This window comes from Rhinatrema bivittatum, unplaced genomic scaffold (genome assembly GCF_901001135.1).
Source record: "Rhinatrema bivittatum unplaced genomic scaffold, aRhiBiv1.1, whole genome shotgun sequence".
Taxonomy (NCBI): domain Eukaryota; kingdom Metazoa; phylum Chordata; class Amphibia; order Gymnophiona; family Rhinatrematidae; genus Rhinatrema; species Rhinatrema bivittatum.
In genome coordinates, this window is record NW_021821199.1 from 6,259 (window position 1) to 24,062 (window position 17,804).

The 17,804-nt window shown below is 40.1% G+C and overlaps 1 protein-coding gene across 6 annotated transcripts in view; it reads right to left on the reverse strand.

Annotated features, from left to right (window-relative positions):
• Nucleotides 1-4,713: 4,713 nt before the first annotated feature.
• LOC115082516 (myocyte-specific enhancer factor 2A-like) overlaps nt 4,714-17,804 on the reverse strand; it is a 65,057-nt gene continuing 51,966 nt past the window's right edge. For all 6 annotated transcript variants that reach the window (XM_029586747.1, XM_029586745.1, XM_029586743.1 and 3 more), the window contains 3 exons: nt 12,434-12,560; nt 7,115-7,241; nt 4,714-6,365 (listed from right to left, as the gene is read on the reverse strand). In XM_029586747.1, coding sequence (XP_029442607.1) covers nt 6,047-6,365; nt 7,115-7,241; nt 12,434-12,560 — 573 coding nt within the window. In that variant the 3' untranslated portion in view covers nt 4,714-6,046. The remainder of the gene's footprint in view (nt 6,366-7,114; nt 7,242-12,433; nt 12,561-17,804) is intronic.

A 17,804-nucleotide genomic window follows, 5' to 3' on the forward strand; every position in this document is an offset into this window, starting at 1 on the left:
GCTCCTGTTGATCTGTAACATATCATTAAAACCTGCCACCATACCTGAAGACTAGAGGGTAGCCAATGTAATGCAAATCTTTAAAAAGGGCTCGAGGGGTAATCCAGGAATTACAGACCAGTTAACCTGACCAACAGAGCTGGGTGAAATGGTAGAAACTATAAGAAAAAATTACTTGGCATATAGATAGACATGGTTTAATGGGGAAAAGCCAACATGGTTTAGCAAAGGAAAATTATGCCTTACCAATCTATTTGAATTCTTGTGGATAAAGTGTGAGCCAGTTGATGTAGTGTACTTGGATTTTCAGAAGGCATTGATAGAGCTCCCCATGAAATTACAAAAGTCATGAGTCAATGTTCTATAGTGGGCTGGTAAGTGGATAAAAGATAGGAAACAGAGAATAGGTCTAAACCAGGGTTAGACAACTCAGGTCTTTGAGTGCCGCAAACAAGATTGATTTTCAAGATATCCATAATGAATATGCATAAGATATATTTGCATGACTGTCTGTATTGTATTCAAATATATCTTATGCATATTCATTGTGGAGAACCTGAAAACCAGACATCTTTCAAGCATTCAAGTACTGGAGTTGCCTACTCCAATCTACATGGTCCATTTTCCCAATGGAGAGTCGTGAAGTTCTGCAGGGATCTCATTTAAGATTTTCATAAATGATTTAGAAAAATGAATGAGTGAAATGATTGAATGTGTCAATGACATAAAATTATTCAAAGTAGTTAAAATACAATTGTGAGGAACTACAGTAGGACACTGCAAGACTGGGGGAACTGGGCATCTAAAAGAGATGAAAATTAATGTGGGAAAGTGCAAAGTGGTGCTTATATACAATGCTGGGTTCCATATTACAAGTTACCACCCAGCAAAGGAATCTTGGAATAATTGTGGACAACATGTTGAAATCTTTAGCTCAGTGAGTGGCAACAGCCAAAAAAGCAAATAAAAGTTAGGAATAGAAAAAAAACTGGGAATATAATATGCCTCTGTATTGAACCATGGTGCAGCCGCATTTTGAATATCGTGCACATTTCTGGTCACCACACCTCACAAGATATGAAACAGAACTACAAAGGCAACAAAAATGATCATGGGAATGGATCTGCTCCCTTATGAAGAAAGGCTAAACAAGGTTAGGGCTCTTCAGCCTGGAGAAGCAACAACTGAGAGGGAATATGATAGAGGCTTATAAAGTTGTGTGTGATACGACACAAGTTAATAGGGAATGGTTATTCACACTATCAAATAGTACTAAGACTAGGGGAAACTCCAGGAAAATAAGTCAAGAGAAAATAAATTTAAGAAAGTATTTTTTCAGTCAATGCACAAACTACAGAACTTGTCAGAAAATATGATTAAGGCTAGTAGTATAAAAAGGTTGGAGACCAGGCTCATAAATAGATATTAACCAGACAGACTTTGGTTTCTCCACTTTTATTTCTAGCGGAAAGCAACATGAAACAAGATGTTCAGATTGGGATTTGCTGGGTACTTCCATGAGACCTAGACAGGCCACTGTTGGAGACAGAAAGCTGGGCTCAAGAGACCACTGGTCTGACCTAGCATGACATTTCTTATGTACCACCTCCCGACAAAAATCTTTTCAATTTACAGTATAAAAATACTGTTGCTAGAATAATATACTGAGAACAATTCAAAGGTACAAAGGCCTAAATTTCTGCAAAATTCTGAGTGTTCACATACTTGTACATAGGATGAGAGAGTGTATATGTGGGATAAGAGAAATATCATGCGGTGTGAATGTGTTATATCAGTCTTTCACTGTTAATGGAGTTTGTTGAAGGATATTTTCATTAGAAGTCTGGCGTGAAAAGAAACTTTGGGGGGGGGGGGGGGTGGTGTGGAGGAGTTGGCAAGGTAAGCCAGGTGTAAACATTAAAATTTTTGCTAAATGGCAATAAATAGGAACTGATTTCTCATGGGCCCAGGCACGTCAGACACATAATTACATGTTTCTCAGCCCGAGAGCTGTATGAGATGTCCAGTATTCATCAAATACTCCAGTAGTTCTCCACCCCCTCCCCAGACCAGAGTCAGTCAGGTTTCCAGGATATCCATTAATGAATTTGCATGAGGGACACATTTCGTTTTTCAAGCTACTGCACATTGTACAAGGTGGTGGGAGGTTGTATGAACTCATCTTTTTCATTTTTCAAATATTGTTACCAAAAAATATTCAGAATTTTTTTGAAAGGGATTGTAGAAAGATCTGAGGTTTATAACGCTTGGATCATAGGATTTTTTTGTGTACGTTTAAGCTAGATCTTAGATCACATATATGCAAAATACACTTTATGAATATTTATTGAAAACGAGACTGGATAGAGAAAGCCCAAAGGCAGAATTCAGAGCCGTTATACTGGTCAGCTTGCTCTACAACCAACTGTTTCTAAATTAAATCCTCAAGGACCCCCAACGGGTCTGCTCTTCATGGTAACTAACATGTGTGAGTCAACCCAGATCTCAATCTCCTCATGAGTATTCATTGTGCATAGCCTGAAAACTGGATTTGGTAATCACTGCATGCGCTGAGAGAATGAGAGTTTAATAACTTTTCAAGGTTATAATGCGCAACTACAATTCACGCCTATGATGACAGATATGTGAGGAGAATGAGGAAAGAAGAATGAGGAAATCCGGCTAGGATGTAGTGGGCAAATCCAGACCTTGATGGCTGCAAAAAGTATGGATTTCAGGATAACTAAGATATGCAGATTTGTATGTTTCTTACGCCAAATATGTGCAAACATCTTTCCTGCATATGATTGTGGATATCCTCAAAACCACTCTGCTTTGCATACCTTGATGTAGTTAAGACTCCAATACTTTTGGAACGTAAAGGGTTTTTTTTTTAGGAAATGCACGAGATAGATTTCTATAGATCTGATCTACGATCTGGAGGGGAGAAGTAGTCTAGTGGCTAGAGAAGTGAGCTGAGAACCAGGGAAGCCAGGGTTCAAACCTTGTTTCTCCCACTGATGCTCCTTGCGTCCCTGGGCAGGTCACGTCATCCTCCATTGCCTCAGGTACAAACTTACAGGGTCATTCATGAAAATGTTTTATGGCGTTAACGCCCGCGATAACGCCATAATGCACGTGATAGTTATTGCAGCGCAAATGTAAATTTGACAGATTTATTCAAAGGGACGGGATTAATGAAATGAGGGGCGCTATCACATGCTTTTAACACTGGAAATAACTACACTTTTTTTTCCTAGCGTTAAGCTGTGCGATATCCCCGAGATGCAATTTTTCAGGCATGGGGAGTGGGAAGGAGAGCGAGCGAGAGAGAGATTTAAACTGCTATAGGAGGGCCAGCTAGTAACTCAAGGTGAGGTTTTGGTGGTGGTCTAGGGTTTTGGGGACAGTTTTATATGCAGAGTGAGACGTATGAACAGCACAGTAGACCTCAGTGAAGATTTGACATGATTTGGAGTAAGGAAAGTCTCACAAAGATGAGATTTCAACTATGTTCTCTCGCCCTAGCTTGATGGACTAACAGGGGACTATCAAGCTATGGTGAGAGAACACTGAAGTAATCTCATCTTAGTCTGATTTTCCTCACTCCAAATCTTCACCGAGGTGTACTATGCTGTTCGTATGTCTCACTCTGCATGCAAAACTGGCCCCCAAACCCTAGACCACCACCAAAACCTCACCTCAAGTTACTAGCTGGCCCTCCTATAGCAGTTTAAATAGTTGACTACTATGTGAGCCATCCCAGAGGCTCTCTCTCTCTCTCAAATCATAGCCATGCCCCTTTTCCTTATCGCACGTGTTATCCATGCGATAATTATCGCATTTTGCTGAATCTAGAGGTTAGATTGTAAGTCCTCTCTGTGGCATGAGCCTACCTGTACTTGAATGTAAATTGCCTTGAGCACCAGTTTGGAAAGGTGAATGATTGAATCTAAAATTCAAATCCTAGGAACAGGATTATTTTTGTGTATTTTAGTTATCCTGCTTTGAGGCCATAAAAACTGGAGATAAGGATCAGGCTTGGGTTCAGGAAAGGGCTTTTTTCACTGTGCTTCCGCTGCATGACTCATATATAGAGCTGTTAGGTAATAAGCAGAATTTTTGACATGCGGAACCTCTGCTTTTCTTTCCACCTAACTAGGTAACTCTATATAGATGAAGATGACTAAAGAGGAGTTGTGATCCTGGTGCATTCTAGCCAGCTGTCTTATTCTAACGGACAGGCACCAGGTCCGAGCAGCTTCAGGAATACTCACAACCCAGGAAGTGTTGATCTCAGGTGTATGAATTTAATTTTTTTTTAGTTGATCATTAGCAAAACATTTTGTTGTCACCTATAATCATAAACAGTGCTGTTTATTTTACTGAACTATAACTGGGGCCAGCCTCCAACTGTCAAGATAGCTTTTGTGAGAGAGATACTATTTTAAATAACGTTTAAAAAAAAATCTATTACAACACATTTTATATTTATGTAGGATGTATTTAACAGGTTTTTTTTTTACTTTGCTAAGTATATATGTACATATATAAGTATATATGTACAATATAAATATATAAAATGTCAATTGAAGGTGTAACCGTACAGCACAGAACAAAACGTGGACTGCACAGGGTCACGGGAGAGGGTAGAAACCCAAGATACAGCCTGCTAAAAAATAGAAATAGTAATATTAATAATTAAAATCCAAAGAAAGTATAGCATATTTAATAAAATAGTAAATATTAAAACAGTGACATACTCTACTTAAAAGGAGTCCGCCTAATTTTCTTCAAGTTGGCGACAATCCATAAAATAGACTTTTTAATCTGGTGAAGATACAATATGCTGATACTAACACCAAAGGTGATAAAAGTTATCTATGATGCTATTTACATAAGGGAGTTTGGCTCAACTTTTACTGTACATACAGAGTATAATAAGTGTTCATGGCTTTTTTATTTCCAAGGTTCTCACTGCAATTTTTTTTTTGTCTTTGATTGTTTTCTTTGCCCTTTAAAAATACGCACACAAGAGAAAAAGTTTGCTACAAAATAAAAAAAAAAAAAAAAGTTACAACATACAGCTTTGGCTTATATAAATAATTTATAGCAGAATGTGTTCAAAAGTATAACTTTATATATAGTCATCAATCCATATTGGGTATTGTGTTCTTTAATCTAAAATGTACATGAGCTAAAATCGGTTTCTATTTATTTTAAGGTATGAACATTAAAGAAGCTTTTCAAACATATCCCAATTATAACTTAATATATTAATTTGTATTTTAATGCTCTGTGCTTTCCGCTCTAGGCTAATATTACCTGTATAGCTCATGCGTATTCTTTATGATCTCCTTGCTCTTATAATTTTAAGTTAAATAAACTTATTTCTTCGACCCTATACTTTTTTTTCTGGACGTGCAAAACAAGATTTAAAAAAAATTGTACATAGCATCAGCCCTTCCCATGCACCCCTATGCAGTACAGCCGCATGCCGGGTTGGGTTATGCAATGGCCATTCTATGTACAGTATTGCTTTCTTTGCTTCCTACTAGTTCTCGCTCTGGTGCTACAAAGCATGTTTCCTAGTATGCCACACAGTTGGAACAAAACACATAGGGCTGACACTAGACTGGACCAGAGAGCCCCTCTTCTTACTGTAGTATCTGTAAGCTAGTGTGGTGGGATTAGATATGGGTACAATGAATTTCTGCAAAACAGATTATAGTAATAAAAGAAGCCCAAGCAAGTGCCTGACCAATGCCTCTGGGTATTTGTATTTTTTTAACCAAGGAACATCTGCACATATACACCAGAGGTTGCAGCAAGTACCTGATGGTTTTGTGTGTGATACATACATACATGCACACACACACACATATATATATATATAAGTGAAGATATATGCATGTGCAAGTGTGTGTGTGTGTGTATATATCTCTATATATCTACATAGATATATTTTTTTCATGTCCTTATTTATAAATTTAGATAATGTCAAAACAGTCCATTGTGGCGACACATAGGTGAGGATCCTGGAGGCTTATGTCACCCATGTGTCCATCCTCATTCGCTTGACTGAGGGGCTCTCTCTGTCATCTGAGTTCGGAGGTCTCCCAAGTAGGAGAGGTGAATGGAAATCATTTCTTGGGTCCTCTCGATCACTGCCATCGTAAGAACTGCTAGAGCTACTCAGACTTTCACCAGGAGAGCGGCCCATTTCCTGCCGGGACTGCTGCTGAGCTGGGAATCCTGATGGGGTCACACGATCCCGAGGAGGGGATATTGGTTCAGACTTAATGTTGATGTTTTGGTTGGTGTTAATGGACAAGTTTGAACCCTGAGATAACTGGCCTCCAGCACTGTAACAAAACCATAGATAGTCTTACTACTCATACTGACAGCTGATACAAAGTCTTGTTAATTGTGATAAGGCAAGACGCCAAGATAATATCCCCCCCGACCTTTAAGTTGCCAAATAAATGTTTCTTATTTCTAAGATGTGAACAAGTATAAAAGACTACAGTTTGAGTGGCTGCTCAGTTCTCTTAGAAAGTCATTGTTACTGGTAAATATGGAAAAACTTGGCCCTGATACAAAACCCTTACCATTTCATGGTTAACGTACATCTTAAGCTAACTTTGAAAGGTTTTGAATATATGGCACTTTCTATGAATCAGCGTGATAGAGAATGTTTAGCTGAAATCTGGCATGAAACTTTGTGACAGAGCTGGATGTTCAGGGTGAGCAGTCCCTCCCTCCAAATATGCGCATATTTACATATGTAAATATATATGAGCAGTCCCTCCCTCCAAATATACGCATATGTACATGCACACCTGTCCATATACATATGCGCGTTCACAACACATTCACAACGCATTAATGAAAGGCAGATTCTAGATAAAAAAAAAAAATTACATTAAGTATGGATCACCCTGACGCACACAAGTATTTCACTCCTCATTCTGTAATGCTCACTTACATTTCTGCTCTCCCAGTGCATAACCTTGACAGTCATGCACCCAAGGAGAAATATCATCTTACTATAGAATCAGAAATTACACACATTTGTTTACAATCCATAGGTGTGGTGCAAAGATTTACTTACACAAGAGAGCTGAGGGCTGCTTGACCTAAATGGTGCTGTTGCCAAGCAGATACCTGTCCTAAAGACAACATTCCTGGGGAGTTAAAGCCCTGCAGGGCTGACAGCTCGGCACTAGTGAGTGAGTAATCTGAAAGTGCAGGAGAAGACAAAAAGCATTCAATATAGGAAGGAGAGATCCATTGCTACTGACATTTTTCTGCTTTTATAGTTTAGACAAATCAAAATACAACTATTATATAAACCAGGCAAGTGTGCCTAGAGCAGGGATTTGCAACTCTAAATTTCTGCCTGTTAATAATCTAGGAAAGAATGAGTTATAAAAAAAATCTAACTTCACACAAATTTCACACATCATCTTAAAATAACATAAAACGATAAAATAAGCATACCAAAGAGTATAGATAAATTAAATACAAGATCTGAAATAAAACCATCAATGTTAAATAACAGGATAGAATAAAACACACAAAACAGAATCAAATATTGGATGATAAAACTGGCATTTAAAGGCTCGATAAAAAAAAAATAAAAATCCATGTAATTATGCATTAGGCAAGTATCCTTCCGAATGGTTCTTTATTTTATTAACTGCATCTTGGATATGGAAGGGAACACTAAAAAGGATTCCTTAGCTGAAAAGTAAGGAATGGACAGGACATTTTTTAAAAAATAAAGTAAATAATTTTAAACCTAAAGCATGATAATGTATATTAGTGAACAAGCTGTGATAAATAATTGGTTTGGAAATGCCATAAAGGCTAACGTTAGGATTTTTAAATTGGATAGGAAAACATTTACTGATGTAAATTATGTGCAAAAGCAATAATACTACCATAGTTTATAGCTCCAGTTAACAGATGAGTGGAGGATTATGTATATTGCTTTAAGGGAGACCAGTAGAGAGAGCATTATGATAATCTAACAGAGAGATAATAACCAAATTATCTGTTGCCAAGGCAGATTGCTTGAGAAAAGGATGCAGCTGTCTGATGCATTGTAATTCTTTCAAAATGAAGATATTTGGGCACCCTAGACTCCAAGCTGTGCTTTGAAAAAGGAAGTACATACAATCCCTTCAAGTACTGGACATCTTCAAATCCTGCACTGATGACTTTCCATCTCCTTAGCGAAGTATTCAGATTGTTAACAGCCTCTCCAGTACTCAGTCTTTAAGAAATATACAGCTGCACGTCATCAGCACAGATGTGGTGACAACCTTACAAATAACTTTATCCAGTGGTGACATGCAAATACTGAATAAGACTGGTGAAAGTCATAGTTTAAATGTAACCGAAAAGGGAACAAAACAAGATAATGGAGTCACTTGAATTTCTTCCAATTTTAAACCTGATTTATCAACACTGGAATAGAAAATCAAATCAAGTGTGTGGCCTACAACTTGAGTGGGTTTGCATATTGTTAGAGACAAACAAGATATCCATGGTATTCAAACAGGATGCCAGACCCATTGCAGCAGCATCCACATAAATACTGAAATCTCCCAGGACAATAATCCCAGGGATTACAAAGCCACATAAAACACAATCTCCAACATAACTGGGAGGGGAAATGCTACAATCTTGTGGTGCTTGATAAACCAGGAAGATATCCTACCTATCCGAACTTTTTGTACGTAAAAACAGACAGTACGACCCATATGGTTACATAAGAACCTAAGAACATAAGAAATTGCCATGCTGGCTCAGACCAAGGGTCCATCAAGCCCAGCATCCTGTTTCCAACAGTGGTCAATCCAGGTTACACATACCTGGCAAACAATAAATCCCATGCTACTAATGCCGGTAATAAGCAGTGGTTATTCCCTAAGCCAATATGATTGATAGAAAATAAAGGATTTCTCCTCCAGGAACTTGACCAAACCTTTTTTAAACCCAGCTATGCTAACCTCCTTTACCACATCCTCTGGCAATGAATTTTAGAACTTAATTGTGATTTGAGGAAAAAATAATTTTCTCCAATTTGTTTTAAATGTGCTACTTACTAACTTTATGGAGCGACCCCTAGTCCTTGCATCATCTGAAAGATTAAATAACCAATTCACATTTATCCATTCTAGCCCACTCATGATTTCATAGACCTCTATCATATACCCCCCTCTCAGCTGTCTCTTCTCCAAGCTGAACAGGCCTAACCTCTTTAGCCTTTCCTCATAGGGGAGCCATTCCACCCCCTTTATTATTTTGGTCACCCTTCTCTGTACCTTTTCTAGTGCAGCTAAATTTCTTTTGAGATGTGGTGACCAGAATTGCACACAGTATTCAAGGTAGGGTCATTTTCTGTTTATTTACCATTCTCTCCTTAATAATTCCTAACTTTCTATTTGCCTTTTTGACCGCTGCAGCACACTGAGCAGACTAATTAGTGGCCTGGAAAGTTATGTAATAGAACAGAATTATGAAATGCAACAACCAGGAGTGGAGAAATTACCTAGTGGTTAGAGCAGCGGGCTACAAATCAGTGTAACCAAGATTCAAATCCCACTACTGCTCCGTGTGATTTTACCCTCCATTGCCTCAGGTACAAAAACTTAGATTCTAAGCCCTCTGGGGATAGGGAAATACCTACGGTATCTGAATGTAATCTGCTTTGAAGTGCTGAAAAGAAGAATATAAATACATAAATAGCCACCTCAACAACCTGCCTCTTACATACACCTAGATTGCTACAAAAACACTTAACCTAAAATACCAAAGCAAACGTCTGTAATAAAGACTAGGGATGGTACTTATGGTACCTTCATCACTTTGTTTATAAAACCCTCTTATTTAAGCAAGGATGTCTCGTGTCATCACAAAGGGCCGGATTTTAAAAAGGTTACGCGCGTAAACCGTAGGATTTACGCGCGTAACCTGTCTTATGTGCGCCGGGCCTATTTTAAAAAAGCCCGGCGACGCACATAAAGCCCCGGGATGCGTGTAAGTCTTGGGGCTTTACAAAAGGGGCGGTCCGGGGGCGGGGCCAGAGGCCTCCGACAGAGCGGCCATTGCCGCTGAGTTGGAGGCTTGTGTGCTGGCAGGCACAAAAAGTAAAACAAAGGACCGGGGGGTAGAGTAGGGCAAGGGATGGGAAGGTCATGTTAGGGGGAAGGGAATGGGGGCAGGCAGTGTGGCTCGGCACACCCCCTTGCGCGCGCTGACCCCTGATTTTATAACTTGTGCGTGCCTGCGCAAGTTATAAAATCAAGTGTACATGTGCGTGCACCTTTTTAAAATCTACCCCAAAATGTGGTCACTGAAAGTTTTTCCACTGTTGGTACGCTTTACTCACAATATCAACAAAAAATCACAGTAACACAGTACATGATACAGACCCAACTGATCCATTTCCTTTGCACAGCAAGTTGTTTAGGGTTGTAACTGCTGCTCCGTGCACGTTACAAACATAGGTTACCAGATTTCTCCATTTCCAACCTCTAGGGATCTTCTGGGTCTCACACTCTCTTGAATTCAGCCACTATTTCTGTCTTCACATTTGCATCCAGGAGGACGCTCCAGGCATCCAGCATCCTTTCCGTGAAGAAATGTTTCCTGACATCGTTCCTGAGTCTTCCCCCTTGGAGTTTCATATCATGACCCTTAGTTTTACAGCTTCTTTTCCATCAGGAAAGGTTTGATTCATATGCATCATTAATTCTTTTCAGCTATTTAAATATCTGTATCATATCTCCCCAGTCTCTTCTCTCTCCAGGGTATACATATTTACATCCTTCAGGCTCATCTCATATGGCTTTTGATGCAGACCCACCCAGTTTTGGTCGCCTCTCTCTAGACTGCTTCCATCCAGTCTCTATCCTTTTTATTTACTTATTTATAAAATTTGTAACCTGCACCATTGACACTTACAAGTGATAGTGGGCTCCAGAATGAACACAGTACTCCAGGTGAAGCCTCACGACCACCCATACAGGGGCATAACAACCTCCTTTTTCCTGCTGGTTATGCCTCTCTCTCTATGCAGCCCAGCATCCCCTCTGGTCTTAATCACATTACTTTGCTACCTTCAGACCATCAGACACCATCACCCCGAGGTCTGTCTCTCTCGGTCTATGCACATCAGTTTTTCACTCTCCGTCACGCACAGTTCCTTTGGATAGCTGCACCTCAAATGCATGTCTCTGCACTGCTTGGCACTGAATCCTACTTAACAAAGTTCCATAAGATCCTCTTATCCAGTTAAGAGTGCTCTTGTTTATCTTAATTTGCCAAAAATAGTGTTAAATGAACAGTTTTCACATTAAAAGAATATGCCATAACACAATAAAAGGCTTTCGGGGGAACTCCCTGATTGTATAGATTCATTCTTCACTTACAAAAGGCTTCCACAAATAGAAAGTACAGAGAAATGTAGCACCCAGGTGTCTGGCTAAAGTAAAAACCATTGGAATAGGAGAGAGAACACAAATATTAACCAATGGCCTTCATTTTTGCTGGAGTTGTGGAAAGATACCCAGAGGTACCAAGGAACAACTAAAATCTAACAAATCTGAAGTGCAATCATACTGTCATCTCTTCTTGGTAGGTTTCCTAATTTTTCTTCAGTTTGAGAACTGAATAAGAATAGACTTGTAGGAGTATGTCACCAGAACCAAATTCCACCTAAAGAATCTCGGACAGTAATAAACCAATGTGGACACCAACAGCAAGTCTCCCTGAAAGTAGCTTTTACACAAGGATGCCTGTGCTAGCTGAGCAAAGCTGCTGGAAGTAGTGTGCCAGCAAGGAAACATTCCTTGGGGAGCACTGAAAGTGAGCAAAAAGAAATAAGAGCTTATTGGGGAGCCTGCCAATAGCAGGAGAGAGAAAAGAAAGAGGCATAGTAACATAGAATGAACATCTGCAGGGAAATTAAAGATGTATACTCAATACTGAGAAGGAGGGAGGGAGAGCGAGCGAGCACATGTGCAAATGAGCACAGTTGTCCGAGGAAGTGGCTATTAACAATGCAAGACACAAGCACCTGAAGAAGTATAGAAGAGAAATGCGCCACAATAGCAAGAGAAAGGCAATCCCTGGTACTGAATGCTATAATCAGTTATATCCTCCTAACCCCAATTTTTCTCTCTACCATATGGGAACAGTCTATTAAATATTTGTTTTCAAAGAAAAAAAAATATCATTATTACATGCAAGTCTGCTGCTCAAAGATATGACATTCTCTACAGGACCGAGATCTGGGTGCGACTGGTGTGGCCACAAAGGATGCCATTATTAGTTCTAAGCAGCCACCCACTCCCACCCTAGCTGCACCGGACACCACCGGGGCATAAACATGGTTACGAGCAGGAACAGCACTGCATACCAGTATTGTAGGCAGTAGGCATGGCAGAGTACACTAGTCCCTGTGGAGGCAAGCTCGGAGTAGTCACAGACACCACCGGAGTAGCAAGAGGCTGTGTAGCTTGAGAATTGCTTATCCTCTGGGTATTCTGAAAATGAAACACAGAGAAACTGTTTACCAATAAACGATAAGACACAGTTTAACTATCAACAAATAATTTACTTTTAGAATAGTATTTTATACAACCATGACCGTGTGGCTTTTCAAACAGATCAATTATTTCTGCAAGAGGGTGGCTCACCCAGGTCTTAACCGTGATGATTTTAATAAATACTTTACATTAAAATTCCAGAAACAGATGCAACATTCATCCATTAATAGTCTGCAACTATTTATTCTCAGGTCTTCTCATTTCATGGCATAGGGACTTTTAAAAAAATCTTCCTTATGACCATTTTGGACCAAGAGAAACTCTGAACCTTTTCATTTTCTTCTATTTGAGCTGTCTGTGACCTTAACACAAAATTAGGCAAAATCATACTGGATTATCTATTTCCTATTCTGCCGCTATAAATTTTCAATATAGCTTTTGGTTACTAAGCACCGTTATGCTATTTGATAGTATTTGTATTGCTTCCCAGAGAAAAGGTTTATTTTGCCATGGCTAGTGAGTATCCTGAGTGCATCCTGTATGTTTCCTCAATTTTACATGATAATGCAGAAGAGATCTGTGAATGAAACATGTGTCTCGAAACACTATTTCAACATTACTGCCAAGTATTACTGGCCAAAATGGTCAGACTGATAATGAAATGCTAAGAGAAATCAGAGAAGCTAAACAATTTGGCAGTGCAGTAATAATAGGAGATTTCATTTACTCCAATATTGACTGGGTAAATGTAACAACATCAGGACTTGCTAGAGACAAAGTTCCTGGATGGAATAAATGGACTGCTTCATGGAGCAATTGGTTCAGGAAACCAACAAGAGAGGGAGCTATTTTAGATTTAATTCTTAGTGGAGCACAGGATTTGGTGAGGGAGTTAACGGTGGTGGGGCCACCTGGCAATATTAATCAAAACATGATCAAATTTGAACTAATGACTGAAGGGGGAACAATATGTAAATCTACAGCTCGAACACTAAATTTTTAAATGGAAAAAAACTTTGATAAAATGAGGAAAATAGAAAAAAACTGAAAGGTGCAGCTGCAAAGGTTGAAAGTGTACAACAGGCATGGACATTGTTTAAAAATGCAATCTTAGAAATGCAGTCCAGATGTATTCTACGCAGTAAGAAAGGTGGAAGAGGAAGGCAAAACAATTACCAGCGTGATTAAGGTGAGGTGAAAGAGGCAATTTTAGCCAAAAAAATAGCCCTTCAAAGATTTGAAGAAGGATCCATCTGAAGAAAATAGGAAAAAGCATAAGCATTGTCAAGTTAAGTGTAAAACATTGATAAGGCAGGCTAAGAGAGAATTTGAAATGAAGTTAGCCGTAGAGGGAAAAACTCATAATAAAATGTTTTAAAAATATATCCAAAGCAAAAAACCTGTGAGGGAGTTGGTTGGATCATTAGATGACCAAGGGGTTAAAGGGGCTCTTAGGGAAGATAAAGCCACTGCAGAAAGACTAAATTAATTATTTGCTTCTGTGTTTACTAATGAAGATGTTGGGGAGATACCAGTTCTGGAGATGGTTTTCAAGGGTGATGAGTCAGACGAACTGAACCAAATCACTGAGAACCTGGAAGATGTAGTAGGCTAGATTGACAAACTAAGAGTAGTAAATCACCTGGAACGGATGGTATGCATCCTAGGGTACTGAAGGAACTAAAAAATGAAATTTCAGATCTATTAAAATATGTAACCTATCATTAAATCATCCATTGTACCTGAAGAATGGAGGGTGGCCAATGTAACCCCAATATTTAAAAAGGGCGAACAGGGGCGAACAGGGAAACTATAGACCAGTAAGCCTGACTTCAGTGCCGTGAAAAATAGTGGAAACTATTCTAAATATCAAAATCACAGAGCATATAGAAAGTCATGATTTAATGGAACACAGTCAGCTTGGATTTATCCAAGGGAAGTCCTGCCTCACAAATTGGTTTCATTTTTTTTGAAGGGGTTAATAAACGTGAATCGGTAGATGTAGTGTATTTGGATTTTCAGAAGGCGTTTGACAAAGCCCCTCATGAGAGGTTTCTAAGAAAACTAAAAAGTCATGGGATAGGAGGTGGTGTCCTTTTGTAGATTACAAACTGGTTAAAAGACAGGAAACAGAGTAAGATTAAATGGTCAATTTTCTCAGTGGAAAAGGGTAAACAGTGGAGTGCCTCAGGGATCTGTACTTGGACCAGTGCTTTTCAATATATTTACAAATGACCGGAAAGGAATACGATGAGTGAGGTAATCAAATTTGCAGATGATACAAAATTATTCAGAGTAGTTAAATCACAAGCGGATTGTGATAAATTGCAGGAGGATCTTGTGAGACTGGAAGATTGGGCATTCAAATGGCAGATTAAATTTAATTTAATGTGGACAAGAGCAAGGTGTTCAACATAGGGAAAAATAACCCATGCTGTAGTTACCCAATGTTATGTTCTATATTAGGAGTTACCACTCAGGAAAAAGATGTAAGCATCATAGTGGATAATACATTGAAATCCTTGGCTCAGTATGCTGCGGCAGTCAAAAACGCAAACTCTGTTAGGAATTTTTAGGAAGGGAATGGTGAATAAAACGGAAAGTGTCATAATGCCACTGCATTGCTCCTTGGTAAGACCGCAGCTTGAGTAGTGGTTATAGTTCTGGTCACCACATCTCAAAAATAATATAGTTGCACTGGAGAAGGTACAGAGAAGGGTGATCAAAATGTTCCTAAGAGGAAAGGCTAAAGAGGTTAGGGCTGTTCAGCTTGGAGAAGAGACGGCTAAGGGGGGATATGATAGAGGTCTTAAAATAATCAGAGGTCTAGAATGGGTAGATGTCAATCAGTTATTTACTCTTTCAGATAATAGGACTAGAGGGGACACTCCATGAAGTTAGGATGTAGCACATTTAAAACTAATTGAAGAAAATGCTCTCTCACTCATCACACAATTAAGCTCTGGAATTTGTTACCAGAGGATGTGGTCTGTACAGTTAGTGGAGCTTGGTTTAAAAAAGGTTTGGATAAGTTCTTGGAGAAGAAGTCCATTAACTGCTATTAATCAATTTGACTTAGGGAATAGCCACTGCTATTACTGGCATCAGTAGCATGGGATTTTCTTGGTGTTTGGGTGCTTGCAGCCTGGATTGGCCACTGTTGGAAAAAGGATGCTGGGCTTGATGGACCCTTGGTCTGACCCAGTATGGCAATTTCTTATGTTCTTAACATGCTCAACCACAAGATCTTACCTCAAATCTCTTTACTCCCAAACAAGACAGAGTTTATAATCTTAGCATCTTCTAATTGTGTTTGCCAGTTTTACTAAGACTTCAGTTCTCCTTCATTTGGAGAACTTATTTACAAGAAAATGCATAAACCTAAAAAACAAAAAAAACCCCAAAACCAAACAAAAAAAGCAAAAGCCCTAAAAAACAAACAAAAACTTTCCAAAATAGAAGGGTAGAAATAGCTGATGACCTAAACCTGTGCTTTCTTTGAAACTTGGGTTGGCTTATTTTTACTGCAAAAAAAAACCCCCCAACATACTACTACTTCTAAATTCTGGATATATAGACTATTTTTGACTTAATAAAGGGAAATAAGTGAATCCCTCCATCCCCTCTAAATATAGTTTAGTTAAAAATGGCACTGCTCCTTATTCATTCTCTCGTCCTCACCTCTGTTTGAGAGGCCTGGACTCACCCTTTCTGTCTTTCACCTTCAATCCAAAGAGGCCCTTATTCTTACCTCGCATACATATCCTTTAGTTTTGTACAATCTTACCTACTGAATTATTTTATAATTATTCTAAAATAAAGTTAAAGGATGGCATTTAAATCACAGGAAGTCCAACTTTCCACCATCCAGATGAAATTTCCTCTGCTCCTGCATAACAGAGAGCAGCTTTTCTTAAATATCTCCCGTTATTTCTTCACCTAGAATCTGTTGCTCATGTTCAATAGAGAAAGCGGCTGGAACGTGCTGCTTAAGGATCTGTACATTTTTCCTACAAACATTTATGCCCCCAAGGCAGTCTATGGTTTTCGAAGCTCACCCATTTTCGGATTTGGTGTGCAATAGGAACTAAGCAGGTATTTCGGTAAGGACATCTTGGCAAGGATTATATAAATATGGTGGCTGATTTGGGATCCCTGTCAGCAGGTATGAGTACTCCAATATTTTAAATTACATTTTTTTTGACAGTTGATAGATTTTCTTTTGTTTAGTTTTTGATGTTCACAGATTATCATCAGGTTTCTTTATTTTTTAACAAGCCGTTAAGCCCGTTAAAACGGGCTACATCCCTCTGTCTCTCACCTCCCCCTCATTCTCTCTCCCTTCACTCTTCACCACCCCCTCCCTCACCCACTCCTCCCCACCCTCCTCTCCTCTCACTCAGTCCCTCCCTCCCACTCAGTCTCACTCACTCCCCCCTCTCTCCCTCCCTCTCACTCACTGTTCCCACTCCCTCCCTCTCTCTCCCCCCTCCCTCTCTCTCCTCAGTCCCACTCCCTCCCTCTCACTCAGTTCCCCCTCCCCCCCACTCAGTCCCTCCCTCCCCCTCAGTCCCTCCCCCCTCACTCAATCCCTCCCTCCCACTCAGTCACTCCCTCCCCCCTCTCTCCCTCTCACTCACTCCCACTCACCTCCCTCAGTCCCACTCACTCCCCCCTCTCCCTCTCCCTCAGTCCCACTCACTCCCCCCTCTCCCTCTCACTCACTCCCCCCTCTCCCTCTCACTCAGTCCCACTCCCTCCCCCTCACTCAATCCCTCCCTCCCTCTCAGTCCCTCCCTCTCAGTCCCTCCCTCCCACTCAGTCCGTCCCTCCCTCGGTACTGGCCGCTACCGCCGCCCGCTACCGCCGCCGCCGTTACCGCCGCCCGCTACCGCCGCCGTCGCTACCGCCGCCGTCCGCTACCGCCGCCGCCCGCTGCTGCCACTGGACGCCGCCATTTTTTTCTTAGCGTCAGACCGACGTGCTCGCCCGCACATGCGCGGTAGAGCTGGTCTCTACTGCGCATTTGCGGCACGTCGGTCAAGCTTCGTTTATAGATGTTGATACTGCCAGAGGTGACTGCAACACACAGAGCGAGGCTCACTAACGGCATATTTCAGTATCTCCTCTCCAGCAAAATGTTTATTAGGAAGTGAATGGATGCTGGGAAAGGGCTTGAAAGTCAGAGGTCTCCAAGTATCAGCTACAGAAAAATTGATGGCTTTTCTTCTAAGTAAGAGG